At 48.0% G+C, this 23,835-nt stretch overlaps 1 protein-coding gene across 1 annotated transcript in view; it reads left to right on the top strand.

The window, feature by feature from the left end:
- The window catches only part of SCARA5 (scavenger receptor class A member 5), a 112,474-nt gene that overhangs the window by 20,148 nt on the left and 68,491 nt on the right, over positions 1-23,835 (top strand). Inside the window, exon 3 of the mRNA XM_081854825.1 lies at positions 13,162-13,290. Coding sequence (XP_081710951.1) covers positions 13,162-13,290 — 129 coding nt within the window. The remainder of the gene's footprint in view (positions 1-13,161; positions 13,291-23,835) is intronic.

Below are 23,835 nucleotides of genomic sequence, written 5' to 3' on the forward strand. Positions count from 1 at the left end.
ATAGTTGCCGGTAACAGCAGGAGCAGAGAGGGCTCCTGTGCTCAAATCCTGCTCGTGGGTTTGCCAGAGGCATCTGAATGCATGCAGAGGAGGGCAACCAAGCAGATCAAGGGTCTGGAAACCAAGCCTCAAGAGGAACGGTTGAAAGAACTGGTTGCATTTAGCCTGGAAAAGAGAAGACTGGTGTACTGAGCCTGGGGTTAACCTGAGTAACACGGTCCAGGTCTGGTCCAGAATCCAAGGGTTCCATGAGGAGTCAGTCCAACAGGGCCAAGGCAGGAAACCAGGCAAGGTCAGGTAAAGGATCTCAGGCAGGTTCCAGCAAGCAGCAATGTTGCTCCTGCAACCTGGGGCAGGGTCCAACAGCCTTTTATCTCTGTTGGTGTAATGGCCGGTCCTGATCCCCCGGTGGCTCACCTCCCTGTCTTGCCTGAAGGCGAGAACTCCTCCTGCGAGTACTCAGGTCTCTCCTTCTCTCAGACCTCAGTCTCTGCAGCTCGGGAGACGTCGGTGGGTGACTAGACCCAGAGGCCGCCTCAGCCTCTCCTGACCCAACTGGTAGTGGAGCAGCTGTAAGTGATGGCCCAGCTGGAGGCAACGAGGTCATCCCCACATCTGGAGCCAGGGCAGGCTCAGGCCCCTGACTCAGCCCAGCTGGTGTTTGTTGCAGGGGAACATGTGCAGACTGGGGCTCTTCAGGGTCAGGCCCCAGACTTGGTTCAGATGATGTCTGAGGCAGAGGAACCGGTGCAGACTGAGTCTCCTCTGGTTCCGAGTCTGAGCCCGAGTCCCAGGCCATCACAACTGGGAGGAAGTACAAGAGCCATCTTCAAAGATCTCAAGGGCTATCGAGATCTGGGCCTGATCCCAGAGTGGCTGGGGAAACCCAGCCAGATGTGTGGGGTATAAATAATAATAATAATAAATAATAGTAATAATAATAATAATAATAATAATAATAATAATAATAATAATAATTCAGCAGGCTCTTCATATGTTGTTATAAGATCTTAGAGGAATCTGAGTCTGAGACAGGTGCCTCACTTTCCCTGATGTCAAATCTTGCCCTGATAAGATCGAAAGGCAAATTAATGTCTATCCGGAAAGCCTTCCTAATCATATCTAATCTCTCCATCTCTGCTTACAAGAATAATTTAGACCTAGCACCTCAAGTTTTGCAAGTCGTTCTTTCTTCTAATTGTGCTTGTAAACAATCGTCTAATAGCTGAGAGGTCACTCAGTGGAGACGAGAGCGGCTGCAATGACGCAGAAAGCGCACTGAGGATTTATGGAACACGCTTGAGCCGGACGCCAGTCCAAATAAACAGTAGAGTGATTTAGAAAGCCATTCCAAATGGGTTTCTGACAGGAAGGCGGAGGCACGGAAAGGGAGAGTCTTCTCCAACCTGGTGCTCAGGAGATGTTTTGCACCACAACTCAAAAAACCCCCCAAAACCTGTGGAAGACACAGTCATTTGGAATAGAAGAAGAAGAAGAGTTTGGATTTGATATCCCGCTTTATCACTACCCTAAGGAGTCTCCAAGCGGCTAACATTCTCCTTTCCCTTCCTCTCCCACAACAAACACTTTGTGAGGTGAGTGGGGCTGAGAGACTTCAGAGAAGTGTGACTGGCCCAAGGTCACCCAGCAGCTGCATGTGGAGGAGTGGGGAAGCAAACCTGGTTCACCAGATTACGAGTCCACCCCTCTTAACCACTACACCACACTGGCCACATAGGACAGGGAAAGACTGGATGTTGTGCGCTGATTGTCTTTGGCTCACTGGCATTGATGGGAGCACATGGAAGGTGGAGAAAGCTTGTTCTCTGTTGCTCCAGAGGGTAGGACTTGAAATAATAATAATAATAATAATAATAATAATAATAATAATAATAATTTATTATTTATACCCTGCCCATCTGGCTGGGCTTCCCCAGCCACTCTGGATGGCTCCCAACAAAACATTAAAATACAGTGGTACCTCGGGTTACATACGCTTCAGGTTACAGACGCTTCAGGTTACAGACTCCGCTAACCCAGAAATAGTACCTCAGGTTAAGAACTTTGATTCAGGATGAGAACAGAAATCGAGCTCTGGTGGCACGGTGGCAGCAGGAGGCGCCATTAGCTAAAGTGGTGCTTCAGGTTAAGAACAGTTTCAGGTTAAGAACGGACCTACAGAATGAATTAAGTTCTTAACCCGAGGTACCACTGTACCGTAATGCTTCATACATTAAAAGCTTCCCTAAACAGAGCTGCCTTCAGATGTCTTCTAAAAGTTGTTTATTTCCTTGACATGTGATGGGAGGGCGTTCCTCAGTGTGGGCACCACCACCGAGAAGGCCCTCTGCCTGGTTCCCTGTAGCTTCGCTTCTCGGAGGGAGGGAACCACCAGAAGGCCCTCGGTCCTGGACCTCAGTGTCCGGGCTGAACGATGGAGGTGGAGACGCTTCTTCAGATATAGTGGACCGAGGCCATTTAGGGCTTTAAAGGTCAGCACCAACACTTTGAATTGTGCTCGGAAACGTACTGGGAGCCAATGTAGATCTTTCAATGACTTCACGTTACAAGGAAGGAGAGACTGACCAAACATTAGGATGAACTTCCAGGCGGCAATAGCTGTTTAACAGTAGAACAGTCTCCCACAGACCTTCTTACCTTGGAATGCCTCTGTTGGTTAGTCTTGAAATGAGATTCCTGCATTGCAGGAGACTAGATGACCCTTAGGGTCCTTTTGAAATCTGGAATGATTCCATTATTTCAGCCATTACCATTGCCAGCTATCTCCATTCAAAAGGGAACAGCATGTTCGTTAGGAAGGAGGTTATTTTTCTACTCACTCTACGTGGGGCTGCCCTTGAGACTGACTCAGAAACTCCAGTGGGTGCAGAATGCCGCAGTGAGACTCCTTACGGGGTCATCACCTGGGATCACATTCACCCAGTGCTATACCAGCTGCACTGGCTCCCGGTGGAGTACAGGATCAGTTTTAAGGTGCTGGTTTTAACCTTTAAAGCCCTATATGGCCTAGGACCCTCCTACCTACGGGACCGCCTCTCCTGGTATGTCCCATGGAGGACCTTCAAACAAAAACATCTTGGAGATCCCAGGCCACAGGGAGGTTAGGCTGGCCTCAACCAGAGCCAGGGCTTTTTCGGCTGTGGCCCCGATCTGGTGGAACGCTCAGTCACAAGAGACTAGGGCTCTGCAGGACTTGACATCTTTCTGCAAGGTCTGCAAGACGGAGCTGTTCCACCAGGTCTTTGGCCAAGGCACAGTCTGACTCCCTCCTTTGGTAATCCTCATAGAACTCTAGCCCAATGGTTGCCATTAATTTGACTCTGAACTGATTTTAGAATGAATTGATTTTAGAATGCTGTGTTATTTTTATTGTTGTTAGCCACTCTGAGCCCGGCTTCGGCTAGGGAGGGCGGGATATAATTTTTATTATTATTATTATTATTATTATTATTATTATTATTATTATTATTATTTTGGTGTCATTCAGATAGAGTCTCGCATAGAATCATAGAAACGTAGAGTTGGAAGGGACCCTGAGTGTCATCTAGTCCACCCCCTGCAAAGCAGGAATAAGCAGCTGTCCCATAAAGGAACCTGCAACCTTGACATTATCTGCACCGCACTCTAACCAACTGAGCCACCCAAGTTATCCTATGTGATGGCCTGGGACTCGGGCCCGGACTCGGAACCAGAGGAGTCTCAGTCTGCACCGGATCCTTTGCCTCAGACATCATCTGAACCAAGTCTGGGGACTGACCCTGAAGAGCCCCAGTCTGCACAGGTTCTCCTGGAACAAGCACCAGCTGGGCTGAGTCAGGGGCCTGAGCCTGCCCTGGCTCCAGATGTGGGGATGACCTCCTTGCCTCCAGCTGGGCCATCACTTACAGCTGCTCCACTACCGGTTGGGTCGGGGGAGGCTGAGGCGGCCTCTGGGTCTAGTAACCCACCGACGTCTCCCGAGCTGCAGAGACTAAGGTCTGAGAGAAGGAGAGACCTGAGTACTTGCAGGAGGAGTGCTCGCCTTCGGGCGAGACAGGGAGGTAAGTCACCAGGGGATCAGGGCCAGCCGTTACCCCAACAGAGATAAAAGGCTGCTGGACCCCGCCCCAGGTTGCGGGAGCAACGTTGCTGTTTGCCAGAACCTGCCTGTGATCCTGGACCTGTCCTTGCCTGGTTTTCTGCCTTGTGTCCTGCCTTGACCCTGTCGGACTGACTCCTCATGGAACCCTTGGATTCGGGACCGGACCTGGACCGCATTACTTGGGTTACCCCTGGGCCCAGCACATGCTAAGTGCATGTACAGCTGCTGGACCAGCCTTCCCAATCAAGCATCTATAGTCCTGGTTCCATTAGCATCACGGCGAACATTTTGCTTCTTGATTTTGGGTCGTTTCCATTTGATTGGTTCCCACCATTTGGCTACCTTTGCACAAACCTACCCTTTGTAATAAGAAAGAGCCCATCCTTCTAACTATCACATCCCAACACCATGGAGGAAAGATGTTGGTGATAAATGAACACAGAGCGAGTCGTTTCCGAAGCAGAATGGATCGTTGCCAAACGCAACAGCTGTTGAAGCCTTGGGGTTGGTTTGTGTATTTAAAAGCGTTTGTAAACTGCTTAGTATTTTTTTAAGCCATAAAAAATAAATAAACAGCGTCATGAAAATAAAAACACAACATAAAACCAGTAAGGCAGGGAAATAAAAACAGGAATTTGGGGAATTCAAACAAATAAAAACTGGTTTTAAGGGTCAGGGAAAGTCTGGGCTAAATGAGAAGTCTTTATGAGACGTTTGAAGTCACTGATGGATGATGCTTTGTGTATGATAGAGGGAAGGACCTTCCAGAGTCTATGGGGCAATGGCCGAAAATGACCATTTTGGGGTCCACCTGCCCAGGTGACCTAAGTGATCTTACAGGTGTGTGCAGGTGCAGGCAGTCTTTCAGGTAACATGGTCCCAAGTTGCTCAGGACCTTGGGTGTCAACAAGGACATCTTCTTTTTTGGCGATTCCTCATAGCTAAGGAAGATTGTCTTCCGTAAATATGGTCTTAATTGTGAGTCCGTAAGTGACTGTGGAGGCCAATTCTGGACCCACACGTCCTTCCACAGTGGGGACATTGCTTTCCAGACGGGAGTTGAACATGGTGAGGGTTTGCCAAGCGTGTCTTCCTCTTTGCACATTTCTCCCTTGTGTCCTGAGTTCGAGTGTCTTCAAAACCCATGACACCTTTGGTAAAGGCTGTTATCCAACTGGAGCGCTCGCAGGCCAGTGTTTCCAAGTTGTTGGTGTTTATACTACATTTTTTTAGATTTGCCTTGAGAGAGTCTTTGAACCTCTTTTGTCGACCACCAGTGTTACGCTTTCCATTTTTAAGTTAGGAATAGAGAATAGTGGTACCTCGGGATGCGAACGGGATCCGTTCCGGAGCCCCGTTCGCATCCTGAATAGAACGTAAAACACGACTGTGCGTGCGCGGGTCGCATTTTGCAGCTTCTGTGCATGCGCGTGACATCATTTTGAGCATCTGCGCATGCACGAGTAGCAAAACCTGGAAGTAATGTGCTCCGTTACTTCCGGGTTGCTGCAAAGCGTGACTTGAAAATGCTCAAACTGAAGCACATTCAACCCGAGGTATGACTGTAGTTGCTTTGGAAGACGATAACCAGGCATCTGTGCATTGACACCTTGTGTGTCCATAAGGACATAAAGAACATGGGGCAGTAGCTGCCCAGTAGCCGGTGCAGTTCCCTGAGGACAGGGGTACAAGGTGAGAGTCCAGCTGCTCTGCTCAGCAACCTGGCTGCAGCATCCGGCACCAGCTTCCCATAGAGCTGAATGAGGATGGGGAGAGCATCTGTTTTCCCTTTGGCCAACCAGATGCAAGCAGCCCTGAGGACAAGAGCTTCCTCTCTTCCTGTGGCTAAATAAGTGCATAAGGAGAGTCTGCTGGATGCGGCCAGTGCTTCATGTAGACCAGCAGCCTCTTCTTGCAGTGGCCAACAAGATGCCTGTGAGAAACCAGTGAGCAGAGCAAGAGAACAAGAGCAGCTCACACACAAGATTTACCCGCCCGGGAAGAATGGCAGATGAAGGTGATGGAATACATGGAACTGGCGGAAATGACTGGCAGAATCCGAGACCAGGGAGAAGAGTCGGTAGAAGAAGACTGGAAGAAATTTAAAGTCTATCTACAGAAACATTGTAAAATTAAGGAATGTTTGAAGGATGCTGGAATGAAGCTATGTGGTTTTAGCAGTAATGTTATAAAGGATTAAGTAAAAATGGATTGTTAACAGGTCAGAATGTAAAGTTACAATATATTAAGATAAATTAGTAAGATAAAAACAAAGAAGGAAAGGATTTGCTGAAACAACTAATGAACTAGAATGCAAAAAAGGGAGGTGCGAGGAGGTCAAGGAAACAAGCAAATGATAGATAAGATATGGAAAGATGGATTTGTTTTTAATTGTTTTTATTTTATTTTTTTGTATTTTGTATTCTCTGTTTTTCTTTTTCTTTCTTTTTTATTCTTGTAACTTTTTGAAACACCAATAAATATTGGTGAGAACAAGAGCAACTCTCCACTCCTGTTGTCTTTAGCAACTGGGGGCCATCCTGGCTAAGGCCTTCGACAGCTCTCTCCTCCTCCATGAATTGTCTAATCTTCTTTTAAGGCCATCCAGGTTGGTAGCCATCACTGGGAGGGAGTTCCATAGTTAAAGGATATGCTTCACGCAGGTGGCACTGTGGTCTAAACCGCTGAGCCTCTTGGGATTGCCGATCGGGAGGTTGGAGGTTCGAATCCCCACGACGGTGGTGAGCTCCCGTTGCTATTTCCCAGGTCCTGCCAACCTAGCAGTTCGAAAGCACACCAGCGCAGGTAGATAAATAGGTACCGCTGTGGCAGGAAGGTCAACGGTGTTTCTATGCACTCTGGTTTCCATCACGGTGTTCCGTTGTGCCAGAAGTGGTTTTAAAATATACTCGGAGTCCTGCAGTGATTTCATGCTCTTTATTGTAGCTTGTAAAACAGTGACTGACTTTCCCTCCAAACCTCAGGCTTTTATATACGTTATTTACACAATGAATCCCATCTGATTGGCTGATTCTGCTTCCCTCCTGGAGCCTGATTGGTCTTCTCCTGCAGGCCAATCAGTTGTTGCATTCTAGGATCCTACTTGCCTATTGTTCTAGGATCCAAGCTTAGTGTTTTTGTTGAGTCGTTTAGTCATGTCCGACTCTTCATGACCCCATGGGCCAGAGCACACCAGGCACTCCTGTCTTCCACTGCCTCCCGCAGTTTGGTCAAACTCATGCTGGTAGCTTTGAGAACACTGTCCCACCATCTCGTCCTCCGTTGTCCCCTTCTCCTTCTGCCCTCCATCTTTCCCAACATCAGGGTCTTTTCCAGGGAGTCTTCTCTTCTCATGAGGTGGCCAAAGTATTGGAACCTCAGCTTCACCATGGGTAGGCAAACTAAGGCCTGGGGGCCGGATCCGGCCCAAACACCTTCTAAAGATGCTGTCTAGGTTTGTCATTTTCTCCCAAGAAGCAGGAGTCTTTTAATTTCGTGACTGCTGTCACCATCTGCAGTGATCGTGGAGCCCAAGAAAGTAAAATCTCTCACTGCCTCCATTTCTTCCCCTTCTATTTGCCAGGAGGTGATGGGCCCAGTGGCCATGATCTTTCTTTTTTTTTTATGTTGAGCTTCAGACCATATTTTGCGCTCTCCTCTTTCACCCTCATTAAAAGGTTCTTTAATTCCTCCTCACTTTCTGCCATCAAGGTTGTGTCATCTGCACCAAGCTTAGTACATAACAGGTTTAGTCCTGCTGGCCACATGACCCAGAAAGCTGTTTGCAGAGAAACGACGGCTCCTTCAGCCTGAAAGCAAGATGAGCACCACAACCCCATACTCGCCTTGGACTGGACTTTACCGTCCAAGGGTCTTTTGCCTTGACCTCGTGTAAAAAAACTTCTTTTGCACCACCCCTTAGATAGGGGGCAACCTTCCCCATTTTGGTTCACAGGGATAATCATCTGAGGACTTTGGAAGCCCTTTAAAAGTGATCCCTAAACAATCACTGGAAAAGGTTGGGGGTCATTTTGCAGGGGCTTTCTGCAAAACTGCCCGGCCAGCCGCAGTTCTCTGATACACTGGAAAGCCCTTTTGCAAACCCTACCAGCGACCGACTTGCTACCCTGAAGGCAGCGCCGAGGAGGGGGCTGTTTCTCTGCCCATTTCCAAACCCACCTCTCCAGCTGCTGTTCTGGCTTCCTGGCAAGAGCTGGGAGATTCTCCCAGAGGGCAAATTTTCACCTCATTTGGCAACCTCTGGACTCAGGTTCTTCTCCGGACTTAGTTACTGCTGCCTGTTTGTCAAAACACCACCTGGGCCTACTGCTGTTCTGCAGCCACCTCTGTGCTGAGCCATAGAGGCAAACTGAGGGGAGGGGGGTCTCCTTGCCCACCCCTGTTCAACTCTTTCCTCCATTGACATGATGTCCCAGCAACCAGAATGAGAGAAGCGCCTTTTCTATTAGGCTTCAACCTGCTTATCCCCAATGAGGAGTCCAGCTGCGACCTGCAAACCCCTTCTGCAGCAAGTAGCTCATAACTCTGTAGATATTAAAACTCTAAAAAAAAAAAAAAAATGACCTCATAGTTTAGGGGATATTAGGAACTAAATTTTGTTCACTGATGACAAGTGCTGGAAATTAAGCTTTGCTCCTGGGGAATGGCAGTTTGGTTGCTACTAAACGAAGTGGAGAAGTTGTGCAATTTCTATCACAGGGCTGGGCAGATTTGGCTTGGGGGGTCCCACCCCCCTCCCAAACCCCGAAATTTGCCGGCCAAATTTACTCAGGTGCATAAGTCATACAGGGCAGTACTTAACGAAATAGCTGCATGAGCAGAATGACTTCTGCTTGCACAAGGGGACCTCTCCTCTTCTTCCTCTTATAAGCACCTCACCCATGAAATCTGTTTCAGAAGGTTGGGTAAGACCCAGAACAGATTTAGGGGGTGCAGAAGAAGAAGAGAGGGGAAAACCTTCTGTTGGAAATGGAAGTGAGAGCTGGACCATAAAGAAGGCTGATCGCCGAAGAATGGATGCTTTTGAATTCTGGTGCTGGAGGAGACTCTTGAGAGTCCCATGGATTGCAAGAAGATCAAACCTCTCCATTCTGAGGGAAATCGGCCCTGAGTGCTCACTGGAAGGACAGATCCTGAAGCTGAGGCTCCAAGACTTTGGCCACCTCATGAGAAGAGAAGACTCCCTGGAAAAGACCCTGATGTTGGGAAAGATGGAGGGCACAAGGAGAAGGGGGCGACAGAGGACGAGATGGTGGGACAGTGTTCTCGAAGCTACCAGCACGAGTTTGACCAAACTGCGGGAGGCCGTGGAGGACAGGAATGCCTGGCGTGCTCTGGTCCAGGGGGTCACGAAGAGGCGGACACGACTAAACTATTAAACAACAAACAACAATATGTATGTGCTTTATATGTTAATAAAATTTAAATATTTTTTTTAAAAAAGGAATAGTCTCCGATTGCTTGGGGAGAAGCCTAGAGAAGAGAGGATTTGTGCAGCTTTTGGACCTTCAGTCTCTGCAACTGCTTCATGGGGGCAGGAGCTACCGGCAATGAGTTGCTGTGCAAATTAGGCCTGACACTCCTGTGCAGACTGTGGTTTTGCTCGTAAAGAGTGAACTCCAACTCTCAGCGGTGTGGTTGCTAACACCAAGGCAGGTGGGGCAGTGCCCTGCAAAACCCCAGTGGGCCAGCCTTTGCTAGAGCTGCATTCTCAGTGCATGTCATAGAATGTAGAATCATAGAATCCTAGAGTTGGAAGAGACCACAAGGGCCATCGAGTCCAACCCCCTGCCAAGCAGGAAACACCATCAGAGCACTCCTGACATATGGTCGTCAAGCCTCTGCTTAAAGACCTCCAAAGAAGGAGACTCCACCACACTCCTTGGCAGCAAATTCCACTGTCAAACAGCTCTTACTGTCAGGAAGTTCTTCCTAATGTTTAGGTGGAATCTTTTTTCTTGTAGTTTGGAACCATTGCTCCGTGTCCGCTTCTCTGGAGCAGCAGAAAACAACCTTTCTCCCTCCTCTATGTGACATCCTTTTATATTCCTTCCAGTAGCACCTTAAAGACCAACTAAGTCAGTTCTTGGTATGAGCTTTCGTGTGCATGCACACTTCTTCAGATACACTGGATCTGAAGTGTATCTGAAGCAGTGTATCTGAAGAAGTGTGCATGCACACGAAAGCTCATACCAAGAACTGACTTAGTTGGTCTTTAAGGTGCTACTGGAAGGAATTTGTTTTGTTTTCACTATGGCAGACCAACACGGCTACCTATCTGTATCCTTTTATATATTTGAACATGGCTATCATATCACCCCTTAACCTCCTCTTCTCCAGGCTAAACATGCCCAGCTCCCTTAGCCGTTCCTCATAAGGCATCGTTTCCAGGCCTTTGACCATTTTGGTTGCCCTCCTCTGGACCCGTTCCAGTTTGTCAGTGTCCTTCTTGAACTGTGGTGCCCAGAACTGGACACAGGACTCCAGGTGAGGTCTGACCAGAGCAGAATACAGTGGCTCTATTACTTCCCTTGATCTAGATGCTATACTCCTCTTGATGCAGCCCAGAATTGCATTGGCTTTTTTAGCTGCCGTGTCACACTGTTGGCTCATGTCAAGTTTGTGGTCAACCAAGACTCCTAGATCCTTTTCACATGTACTGCTCTCAAGCCAGGTGTCACGCCAGGTAGAGCTGGAGTGTTGCCAGGTGTCAAGCCAGGTAGAGCTGGAGGGGACCCCAAAGGTCCTCTAGTCCAACCCCCTGCAAAGCAGGAGTTGCAGCTAAAGGAGCCCTGTCAGGTGGCCATCTGACCTGTCTAAAAACCTTCAAGAAAATAGGGTCCAGCGTCCTGCTTTTCCTCCAAGACTGACAGACGGAAAATTGACCTGCAGGCCATTCAGAGAGCTTCGTGGCTGAGTGAGGATTTGAACCTGTGTCTCCCAAGTCCTAATCCCAGCCCTCTAGCCACTACACCAAGCTGGCAAATCCCTCTCCGGGATGAATCTGCAAAGTTACTACATTGCAGAAAATTGCTTGCAACATCCCTCTGAGCTGCAAATGTCTGAAAATTATTATTTGCGAACCTCGTCTTTGGGGGCTTGGATGTCTTTGCAAGCAGTTCCAAACTCGTCTCTCCTTTCTTTATTTTATTCCCTGGCTATTTTTAAAGTTGATGTTGCCCCAGAGTCGCATTCTAAGGCAAGTCTTGGCTCAGGAGCTCAGCATGAGATTCTTCCTTTTGGCAAATTAAATTGTGAGAAATTCCTCAGGCCAGATTTTATTTCTTTACTCTTGGGGGGCGTGTTTGTGTTGCAAGAGTTCTTGTTGAACGCTCTTCCTTGTGAGCAAATTTCTTCTTCTTTCTGCCTCAGCCTGAGGGTCTAGACCCATGGTTCCTCACATGCCTCACAGGTGGGCAATTTGATTTTTAAGGGGGGCAATTTGAATATGAGTTAGACCATGGGTAGGCAAACTAAGGCCCGAGGCTGGATCCGGCCCAAACACCTTCTCAATCTGGCCTGTGGATGGTCCGGGAATCAGCATGTTTTTACATGAGTAGAATGTGTCCTTTTGTTTAAAATGCATCTCTGGGTTATTTGTGGGGCATAGGAATTCGTTCATTTCCCCCCCCCCAAAAAAATATAGTCCGCCCCCCCCACAAGGTCTGAGGGACAGTGGACCAGCCCCCTGCTGAAAAAGTTTGCTGACCCCTGAGTTAGACCAAGTTAATGGCCTTTTGGCTTCCTCCTCGTGAATACAAGTTCACTTTTTGAATAATAAGAATTATATGTCACGGAGTGGGGGGGCTTCAGGATTTTAGAGATGCTTAGGTGGGGCATGGCCAAAAAAAGGTTGGGAACCACTCATATAGACCTTCCTCCCCATCACCCCCAGCAAGTACAGCCAGCCCCCCCCCCCACCTCAACCCCAACACCCTACAGTCCCAAAAAGCTGCCAAGTTGGGGAAAGGTGAGTCGAACTACCAACTTCCAGAGCCATCTTGTGTCCTGGCTCTCCCTGGGTGAAGAATTCAAATTCGGGTTACGTTTCCTTTTCGGGGGTTGCACTAGATGAATGTTGCAGACCCTTCCCGAATCTATGTGTCTGCCTAAACTTGCAGGGGTCAGCAAACTTTTCAGCAGGGGGCCGGTCCACTGTCCCTCAGACCTTGTGGGGGCCAGACTATATTTTGAAAAATATAATAAACGAATTCCTATGCCCCACAAATAACCCAGAGGTGCATTTTAAATAAAAGCACACATTCTACTCATGTAAAAACACCAGGCAGGCCCCACAAATAACCCAGAGGTGCATTTTAAATAAAAGGACACATTGTACTCATGTAAAAACACCAGGCAGACCCCACAAATAACCCAGAGGTGCATTTTAAATAAAAGGACACATTGTACTCATGTAAAAACGCGCTGATTCCTGGACCATCCGGGGCTGGATTTAGAAGGCGATTGGGCCAGATCCGCCCCCCGGGCCTTAGTTTGCCTAAAGCTAAATTAAAGGTAAAGGTACCCCTGACCATTAGGTCCAGTCGTGACCAACTCTAGGGTTGCTGCGCTCATCTCGCTTCCAAATCATGTGGCCAGCATGTGAACCAGAGCAGCACATGGAAATGCCATTTACCTTTCCGCCGGAGTGGTACCTATTTATCTACTTGCACTTTGATGTGCTTTTGAACTGCTAGATTGGCAGGAGCAGGGACCGAGCAAGGGGAGCTCACCCAGTCGCGGGGAATCAAACCACTGACCTTTTGATCAGCAAGCCCTAGGCTCTGTGGTTTAACCCACAGCACCACCCACGTCCCCTTAGACCCCTGGCCTAAAGTAGGGGTCAGCAACCTTTTTCAGCAGGGGGCCGGTCCACTGTCCCTCAGACCTTCTGGGAGGCCCGACTATATTTTGAAGGGGGGGGGGTGGAGAATGAATTCCTATGCCCCAGAAATAACCCAGAGATGCATTTTAAATAAAAGGACACTGGGGCGAAGCAGCCCGCCTCCACCTGACCAGCCCTTTCCTTGCTCTTACAGGTCCAGGGACCAGGAAGAGGCCCTCGGGACCCTGTGGACATCTGGGGTCCCTGGCTGCTCTCAAATACGCCGTGGTTGGGCTCTACCTGTTGGTCTTCCTGATCCTCGTGGGCGTTTTCATCCTCGCAGGTAAGGACCACTGGGGGGGGGGGAATACCCCACATCTCCCCACCACCTATCGCAGGTAAAAACAGCAAGAAGTTGCTGGTAGGAATTTAGGGAGCTGCTTTGTACTGTGAGTCTGAACACTGGTCTATCTAACACAATAGTGCCTGCACGGACTGGCAGCAGCTACATTTATTTATTTATTTATTTATTTACTTACTTACTTACTTACTTACTTACTTACTTACTTACTTATTGCATGACTCTTGTGCACCAACCAGAGGGTTGGTGGTTTGAGTCCAGCCAGGGATGGATGTGGACAGGAATCCTGCATTTCAGGAAGTGGGACTAGATGAGTCTTTTTCCCCACTTTTCTTTTTTATTGGTTTTCACATATTACTTTACAATACAGATGTACCAAAGCCAACACCATTGCCTCCCCTTCCCCCCATACATTTACATTTCTATTTCCTCAGTCCATCATATTATTCTTTTCTCCTCCCACCTCCCTCCACCCCCACTCGATTTCCTCCATGTTATACAATTTACAATAATCTTTGCATTCTGCAACCTTCTCAAATCATCTATATATTCTCATTATCTTTCCTTACTAGTTTTTCTTCCATCCAGTACTTCACATTTGAATCTATGCATATTAGCGTATCTTTTTTTGAGGAATATTTTGCCATATATTCATCAAAACATTTCCACTCCTTTTTTAATTTTTGATTCGACCGGTTTATTATTATAGCAGTTAATTTTGCCAAGATTAAATATTCATTTAGTTCACAAATCCATTCCTCCTTTGTGGGTATACTTTGTGACTTCCACCTAGCAGCAATCACTATTCTAGCAGCTGTACTTGCATATAGAAAAAATCATTTTTCCCCTGTGGTATCTCTTCGTCTATCAATCAAATGGACTAGATGAGTCTTAGGGTCCCTTTCATTTCTACAATTTGTGAATCTAAGTGTTATGTACTGAGTTGAATAGGATTCAGAATGCAGCAGTCTGATTGGTCCTAGAACAATAGGATTCAGAATGCAGCAGTCTGATTGGTCCTAGAACAATAGGATTCAGAATGCAGCAGTCTGATTGGTCCTAGAACAAGAGGATTCAGAATGCAGCAGTCTGATTGGTCCTAGAACAAGAGGACCCAGAATGCAGCAGTCTGATTGGTCCTAGAACAATAGGATTCAGAATGCAGCAGTCTGATTGGTCCTAGACCAATAGGATTCAGAATGCAGCAGTCTGATTGGTCCTAGAACAATAGGATTCAGAATGCAGCAGTCTGATTGGTCCTAGAACAATAGGATTCAGAATGCAGCAGTCTGATTGGCCCTAAAACAATAGGACCCAGAATGCAGAAGTCTGATTGGCCCACAGGAGCCACCCAATCCAGCTCCAGGTGGAAGTGAATCCACAACCTGATTGGCCTACAGGAGAATCCTGGAATTAGCCAATCACGTGGGGCCCATTGTGTAAATAATGTATATAAAGCAGACATTCAGGGGGAACTTCCATTCCTCCTCACCACTATGAGCTGAGTAAAGAGCATGAAATCCACTCTCGACTCCGAGAACATTTCACTAAGTGTGCACAATGCCAGTGCTAGATCTCCCTGGATCTCTGGCTCTGCTGTTTCCAGGCCGTTACCCCCCTGGCCAAGATCCACCTTCTTGTGGGTTTGCAAAAGCCACCTCCCGGCCTTTTGGGTGTAGCCATGGGAAGACGAAGGCATACAGCAAACACTCAGTGAGTAATCCTTGGCCAGGGGCAGACGTGTCAAACCCAATCCTCTGCCTAATGAGCCGAGCGAGGTTTAGTGGGTGGCCGCGAAGAATCCCAGGGAGACTTTGGGCTCCGTCTCTGGGTTTGTGGGTTGGGCAGAGGCCACCGGAGCACGTTCCCAGAATGTCTGCTCGGCTTATGCTGAGTGATTGCTTCTCCTCCGGGACGACAGATCATGGCACCAGAACGTCCAAAAGACTGAAGGCTGTAGGGGAGCCAAGCTGGGACTATCCACCCACACAGACCCAGCCTGCGTTTCTCTCCAAAGGCTCTTTCTGAGAGACACAGTTGGGTTTGGCTCGTTGTGTTGGAGCAGCAGTGGTCAACGCGTTGGCGAGTGTGACACCAAGGGGAGCCCAGATTGTATAACCAGAGTGCACACCATAGCATCACAGAATCACAGAGTTGGAAGGGACCCCCAAAGGTCATCCATCCCAGCCCCCTGCAATGCTGGAATCTCAGCTAAAAGCATCCATGACAAGCGGCCCTAGTAAACAGCCAAAAGCGAGGCTGCCAGCCCGAGTGAGCTCATCTGTTTTTGCCAGGGAGGAAAATGTGAGAGCAAAGGTGTTTGACCACAAGCTGAGGCAAGAGCAGGAAGAACATAAGAAAGTCATAGAATCCTAGAACTGGAGAGTTGGGAGGGACCCCCAAAGGTCATCCATCCCAGCCCCCTGCAATGCTGGAATCTCAACTAAAAGCATCAATGACAAGTGGCCATCCAACCTCTGCTTAAAAATCTCCAAGGAAGGAAAGTCCAAAACCTCCTGAGTGTGATGGCCTGGGACTCGGACTCGAACTCAGAGCCGGAGGAGTCTCAGTCTGCACGGGATCCTATGCCTCAGGCTGCATCTGAACCAAGTCTGGGGCCTGATTCTGAAGAGCCCCAGTCTGCACAGGTTCCCCTGCAACAAGCACCAGCTGGGCCGAGTCCGGGGCCTGAGCCTGCCCTGGCTCCAGATGCGGGGATTCCCTCCTTGCCTCCAGCTGGGCCCTCACTTACAGCTGTTCCACTGCCGGTTGGGTCAGGAGAGGCTGAGGCGGCCTCTGGGTCTAGTCACCCACCAACGTCTCTTGAACTGCAGAGACTGAGGTCTGAGAGAAGGAGAGACCTGAGTACTTGCAGGAGGAGTTCTCGCCTTTGGGCGAAAAAGGGAGGTGAGTTGCTGGAGGATCAGGACCGGCCATTACCCCGACAGAGATAAAAGGCTGTCGGACCTTGCCCCAGGTTGCGGGAGCAACATTGCTGTTTGCCGGAACCTGCCTGTGACCCTGTGCCTGTCCTTGCCTGCTTTCCTGCCTCGTGTCCTGCCTTGGCCCTGTCGGACTGACTCCTCGCGGAACTCTCGGATTTGGGACCGGACCTGGACCGCGTTACTCAGGTTAAACCTTGGGCCCAGCATACCGAGGGAGTCTGTTCCACTGTCCAAAGGCTCTTACTGTCAGAAAGATCTTCCTGATGTTTAGTTGCAATCTCCATTCTTGTACAGTGGTGCCCCGCAAGACGAATGCCTCGCAAGACGGAAAACCCGCTAGACGAAAGGGTTTTCCGTTTTTCGAGGCGCTTCGCAAGACGAATTTCCCTATGGGCTTGCTTTGCAAGATGAAAACGTCTTGCGAGTCTTGTGAGTTTTTTCGCTCCCCCCCTTTTTCTAAGCCGCTAAGCCACTAATAGCCGCTAAGCCGCTAATAGCACTAATCCGCTAATCCGCAAATAGGGATGCTTCGCAAGACGAAAAAACCGCTAGACGAAGAGACTCGCGGAACGGATTATTTTCGTCTTGCGAGGCACCACTGTAACTTGAAGCCATAGGCTCAAATCCTAACCTCCGGAGCAGGAGAAAACAATATTGCTCCATCTTCTATGTGACAGCCCTTGATATATTGGAATATATCTCAGTTTCCTGCTTGGCAGGGGGTTGGACTCGATGGCCCTTGTGGTCTCTTCCAACTCTAGGATTCTATGACTCTCAGTCTCCTCTTTCTGAGGCTAAACATATCCAGCTCCTTCAACCACTCCTCACAAGGCTCGGTTTCCAGACCCTTGATCATCTTGGTCACCCTCCTCTGCCCACCTTCCAACTTGTCAACATCCTCCTTAAATTGTGGTGCCCAGAGCTGGACACAGTATTCCAGGTGTGGTCTGACCAAGACAGAATAGAGTGGGACTATGACTTCCCTTGTCAAGGGAAAGGAAGATGCAGAATTACAGCTGAAACTGTTTGATGAATTAAGATGAAACTGAGAAAGAAAATAAGTTACAATTTAATTGGAGTAAAGGGTTGCTGAAAAACTGTTAAATAAGGATGCAGAAAGGGTGAGGTATGGGGAAGTCCGAGAAAGAAGGCTTATGAAAATGAGGATATGAAATTATACTTGTTTGTATGTTTTTGTTTGTTGATGTTTGTTTCTTATTTTGTTTTAAAATTGGAAAATTAATAAAAAATTATTTTTTAAAAAATATGATTTCCCTTGACCTGGACACTCGACTTCTGTTGATGCAGCCTAGAATAGCATTTGCCTTTTTTGCTGCTGCATCACACTGTTGACTGATGTTCAGTTTGTGGTCCACCAAGACCCCTAGATCATTTTTGCTGTACTGCTAGCAATGACAAACCTAGACAGCATCTTAAAAAGTAGAGACATCACCTTGCCAACAAAGGTCCATATAGTTAAAGCTCTGGTTTTCCCAGTCGTAATGTATGGAAGTGGGAGCTGGACCATAAAGAAGGCTGATCGCTGAAAAATGGATGCTTTTGAATTCTGGTGCTGGAGGAGACTCTTGAGACTCCCATGAACTGCAAGAAGATCCAACCTCTCCATTCTGAAGGAAATCAGCCCAGAGTGCTCACTGGAAGGACAGATCCTGAAGCTGAGGCTCCAAGACTTTGGCCACCTCATGAGAAGAGAAGACTCCCTGGAAAAGACCCTGATGTTGGGAAAGATGGAGGGTCCAAGGAGAAGGGGACGATGGAGGATGAGATGGTTGGACAGTGTTCTTGAAGCTACCAGCATGAGTTTGACCAAACTGCGGGAGGCAGTGGAAGACAGGAGTGCCTGGCGTGCTCTGATCCATGGGGTCACGAAGAGTTGGACACGACTAAACGACTAAACAACAACAACAACTGTACAATAGTCATCTTCAAATATCTGAAGGTGTTCCATGGAAGGTAGAGCAAGTTTGTTTGATTCTGCTTTGGAGAGCAGGACCCTAACCAATGGATTCAAGTTGCAAGGAAGGCGATTCCAGACTAAACATCAAGAAGAACTTTCTGAAGGTCAGATTTGTTTGACGTTGGAATGGACTCCTCAGAAGGTTGTGGCCTCTTCATCCTTGGAAGCTTCTAAGAACCTCCATTCGAGTCCCTTCCAACTGTCCAATTCCATGAATCTAAGATTTCATGTGTGGCCTTGCTGCACTCCAAAGCCCCTTTTGCCACATCTGATTCCGATCAGAACAAAGAAGGCATTTCATTTCCAAGGAGGGGCTGTCATAATGTCAAATTTTTGTTAATTTTTCTCTGAATGGGCGGGGGGAAAACATGGCAATTGTTATGATGGATGGACGGATCCTGGACTCTTGTCCTTGCAGAAGGTGGTTGGGGATCATCTATGCTGACATCTGCCTTCCCACCCACGGTAGAAATCTTTCTCCCTGGGTGGAGGATGAAATTGAAATGTGCCTGGAATATAAAGCTCCACAATTCCTAGAGGAAGAACAGGGCGATGAATCACTGGCTAATTAGGCTGACCTTATTTTGGCTGGCTAGTTAAATCTGAAGCATTAACAGCGGAGATCTCTTAGCGGCGACGCCTCTCGCCTCTGAGTCCATCAACTTTACTCTGACTCTCGGGTTGCTGTGTAGGTGCCAAATCTTTTACTGCCTGCAGAGATGAATGACAGGAGGGCTTGCTGGACCAGTGATGGCTACATTTTCATTCCACGGACGGAAGCAGTGATGCCTCCGAATGCCAGTTCCCGGGACAAGTGAGGACAGAGGTGTTGCTCTCAGGTCCGGCTTGCCAGCTTCTCCCATCTGGTCAGCCACTATTACAGCAGGATGCTGCCTGAGATCTGGCCCCTTTGGCCTAGTTCATCTGCAGGGGGTGAGGTCTTCCGAACTTCCTGTGGAGCCTCCAGGTTCAGAGGTAGTCTACCTGCATTCCTATGCTGTTCGGGGAATTTAGCCACTGTGAGAACAGGATGCTGGACCACATGGGCCTGATCCAACCACTGGGCTCGGTGAAGAGGGAAGGGATCTAGGAGCCTTCATATGCAAGGAGCAAATATAGGTCCTCTTTGTTCAGGAGCAGTATGGGCTCCTCCACACTTACACCTTTTCATAGAATTGTAGAGTTGGAAGGGACCTCAGGGGACATCTAGTCCAACCCCCTGCAATGAAGGAATCCTGCCCACAGCCGTTCCTAGTTGGACTCAGACCATGAACCTTCTGGTTAACAGCCAGACACACTGACCCATTTATATGCTAATAGTAACACATTGAACCTTAACTCCATAAAGATCAGGCAACCTTCCAGTCTTCCGGTTTAGGGAACCACCCACTCACAGTCTTATCTGGATTGAGTTTCAGTTTGTTGGCTCTCATCCAGTCCATTACCGAGGCAAGACACTGGTCCAGCACTGCCACTGCCGCACCTGCAGATGTAGAGAAATAGAGTGGAGTGTCATCAGGATACTGCTGACAACGTACTTGAAACCTTGGATGACCCCACCCAGAGGTTTCATGTCTTCTTCTTCTTCTTCTTTGGCGATCACTCATAGCCAAGTAAGATTGTCTTCCATAAACACGGTTTTCACAGTGAATCCATAAGTAACTGCGGAGGCCAATTCTAGATCCACACATCTTTCCACAGTGGGGACATAGGTTTCTGGGTGGGAGTTGATCACGGTGAGGGTTTGCCAAGCGTGCCTTCCTCTTAGCATGTTTCTCCCTTGCGTCCTGAGTTGGAGTGTCTTCAAAGCCCATGACATCTTTGGTAGAGGCTGCTCTCCAACTGGAGCACTCGCAGGCAAGTGTTTCCCAATTTTTTTTTACTACATTTTTTAAGATTTGCCTTGAGACAGTCTTTAAACCTCTTTTGTTGACCACCAGCATTATGCTTTCCGTTTTTACGTTCGGACTAGAGTAGTTGCTTAGGAAGACGATCATCAGGCATCCGCACCACATGACCAGTCCAACGAAGTTGATGTTGAAGAGTCCTTGCTTCGACACTGGTGATCTTTGCTTCTTCCACTACACTGGTATTAGTTCACCTGTCTTCCCAAGTGATTTGTAAGATTTTTCAGAGATGCCTTTGATGGAATCTTTCAAGGTGTTAGAGAAGGCGTTTATAAGTGGTCCATGTTTCACAATCATACAGTAAAGTTGGAAGTACAATAGCTTTGTAAACAAGCATTTTGGTTTCCCCGTGAATGTCCTGGTCCTCAAACACTCTGCACTTCAATTGGGAGAAAGTTGCACTCAAAATAACATAGGGGATGGGATTGAGCCTTGAGGAACCCCACATTGAAGGCTCCATCACGCCAAAGAGCACTCCCCAAGCATCACCCTCTGGAAACGACCATCCAAGTAGGACCAGGACCACCACAAAGCAGCGCCACCCACCCCCAAATCGGACAGTCACTCCAGATGGATGTGATGATAAATGGTATTGAAAGCAGTTGAGAGGTCAAGGCGAATGAACAAGGGCACAATTCCCCTGTCTCTTTCCTGACAGAGGTCATCATACGGGGCCACCAAGGCAGATTCTGTGCCAAAATTCCCATGATTCACCCGTAACCTTGCAAAACAGGAAGCTGAAGTTCGGTGATTTATGCTACTTGGAACCAGGCAAGTTTTTAATATCCTCTGCCTGCAAGGGGCTTGAGAGAGGCTCTCAGCTGTGACGATGGAGCACATTTAACAGTTCTTGCCTAATCCAACGACACTCCAGGCTAAAAAAACCCTCCGGCTGGGAAGGAAAGAGCAGCTGGCAAAAGCCCAAGAAACATGAAATGTCTCCCATAGTGATTCAGAGACCGATTTATTGGGACCGTGTGGTTTGACCCTCCAAAGATAACGCAGGCTGCATAGCTTAAGCCGGCTGGACTCAAAACCACTCTTGACAGGCAGCCAGGAGAGAGCTGCAACAGGCCGTTGACTGAAGAAGAACAAGCCACCTGCCTGAGGAGCTTACATACGTGACCCAGAACCATGAGAAAATAGTGAGCAGGGCTGCTGAGGTTCTCCGCCGCAGCAAAACAAAACTCTGCGAGAAATCCGAAATATGCAAGTTTAATCAGTTGAAATGTGGATGCATTTGGATTTCAGGCAGATAGCCAGAAAGAAATGTACGCTCCATGAGTTCTTCGTCGGATTGTCCCAAACTTCAATTTAAATGCTACGTCCTGTATTGATACAGTTTTGGCCTGTATTTCAGGTCTTCTCTCCCTCTCTCTCGCTCTCTCTCTCTCTGTCTCTCTCTGCCAATTACAGATAGGTAGCCGTGTTGGTCTGCCATAGTCAAAACAAAAAATTCCTTCCAGTAGCACCTTAAAGACCAACTAAGTTAGTTCTAGGTATGAGCTTTCGTGTGCATGCACACTTCTTCAGATACACCGAAACAGAAGTCACCAGACCCTTCTATATAGTGAGAAGGTGGGGAGGGGTATTACTCAGAAGGGTGGTGGGAATGGGTGATTGGCAGATAGCTGTGATGAGCCTGTTGACGACTCTTAATGACTGCAATAGGTCTTACAGGAAAAAGCAAGGGGTGAGAAGGTGAAAAATGGCTTTGTCATGTATAATGAGATAAGAATCCAATGTCTTTGTTCAGACCAGGTCTCTCCATGGTTTTAGGTTTGGTAATAAGTTGCAATTCAGCAACCATGGAGAGACCTGAGCTGGACCTCAGTGTCCGGGCAGAACGATGGGGGTGGAGATGCTCCTTCAGGCATACTGGGCCGAGGCCGTTTAGGGCTTTAAGGCTCTTAAAGGGTTAATAGGCTCTTAACTTCCAGCAAATCATAGAACCTCTGCTTGGAATCCTCAAGGGAAGGACAGCCCACAACCTCCCAAGGGAGTCTGTTCCACTGTCAAACAGCTCTTACTATTAGAAAGTTCCTCCTGATATTTAGTTGGAATCTCCTTTCTTGAATCTTGAAGCCATGGGTTCGAGTCCTACCCTCCAAAGCAGGAGAAAACAAGCTTGCTCCATCTTCCATGTGATAGCCCTTGAGATATTTGAAGATGGCTCTCATATCTTATCTCAGTATCCTCTTACCCAACTCCTTCAACCATTCCTCATAAGGCTTAGTATCCAGACCCTTGGTCCTCTTGGTTGCCCTCCTCTACACACTTTCCAGCTTGTCCACATCCTTTTAAACTGGGCTACCCAGAACCTTTCCAGGCTCATTGTCACATTTGGATCAATCCCTCCAGTCACGTTGATCCGCCTTCCTGGAATGATCTCACACAGGGAGAGAGAGAGAGAGAGAGCGCGCAAAAAAAAGTTGCTACTTTCCCCACAGTGTCTAAATAGAATCATAGAATGGTAGAGTTGGAAGGTACCCAAAGGTCATCCAATCCACCCCCTTGCAATGTTCATTTTGTATTTTTAGACTGTGGCACTGTGGTCTAAGCCACAGAGCCTAGGGCTTGCCGATCAGAAGGTTGGTGGTTTGAATCCCAGTGACAGGGTGAGCTCCCGTTGCTTGGTCCCTGCTCCTGCCAACCTAGCAGTTCGAAAGCACCTCAAAGTGCAAGTAGATAAATAGGTACTGCTCTGGTGGGAAGGTAAACGGCGTTTCCGTGCGCTGCTCTGGTTCGCCAGAAGTGGCTTAGTCATGATGGCCACATGACCTGGAAACTGTACTACGCCGGCTCCCTCGGCCAATAAAGCAAGATGAGCACCGCAACCCCAGAGTCGTCCGCGACTGGACCTAACGGTCAGAGTTCCCTTTACCTTTACCACCCTAAGATCTTTGGATGAAGAGTGGTATGCAAAATCAGATGATGATGACGATGGAATCTCAGTTTTAAAAACTGCAGTGAGTTTGGCCACTGCTAAGATGCATTCCCTCTGTTCCCAAACCCAGTAAACCGTTTTTGCATACAGTCCAGATGCAACCCTCATGGCCCAAGAACTGCTCTGTGGAAGACAGTAACAAATAATTCTTGCCATTTTCCTGGAGTTCGGAACGATAAAGCCCAAACCCTCTGTTACGTTCCTGCGCCTTTCATGTTTGTTTCCATTGGAACCCCTCAATATACTTTGGACGGTCCACAAAAACACGGGATACAGTTCCATTTCCTCCTCTGCTGAGAGGCCTTTAAAAGATCTCATGAAATTAAATGCAAAGTGAAACCGTACACAGAGAAAAATCTGCGGGACTGTCTCCTTACTAACAGAAATACAGCAGACATTCTAGGGCCCCTTCTGGGGGAGAAAAGAGCCACGCATGAACAGAATTTGGGGGCAAACACATGTCTTGTCAGCCTGGGTTGTTGTTTTTCTACATCTGGGAGACTGAAAACATTTTGAGAGGATTAGAACACAAATCTTGGTGCACAGTTCTTTCAAGACTGTATCCAACACAGGCCTGGGGGTTTGGAGAAAGGTCCATAGTTCAGTGGCAAAGCACATCTCTGTGTGCACAACTCCCCAGATCCAGTCTGCAGCAGGAAGAAAAGGTCATTTGCTCCTCATTGCAAAGCAAACTGTCCCAATTTGTACCTCCCGGGTTAATGCACAGGTCAGAGTACAATTCTGTTTTGG

The sequence above is a fragment of the Podarcis erhardii genome (genome assembly GCF_964252035.2).
Source record: "Podarcis erhardii genome assembly, chromosome: 3".
Lineage (NCBI taxonomy): Eukaryota > Metazoa > Chordata > Lepidosauria > Squamata > Lacertidae > Podarcis > Podarcis erhardii.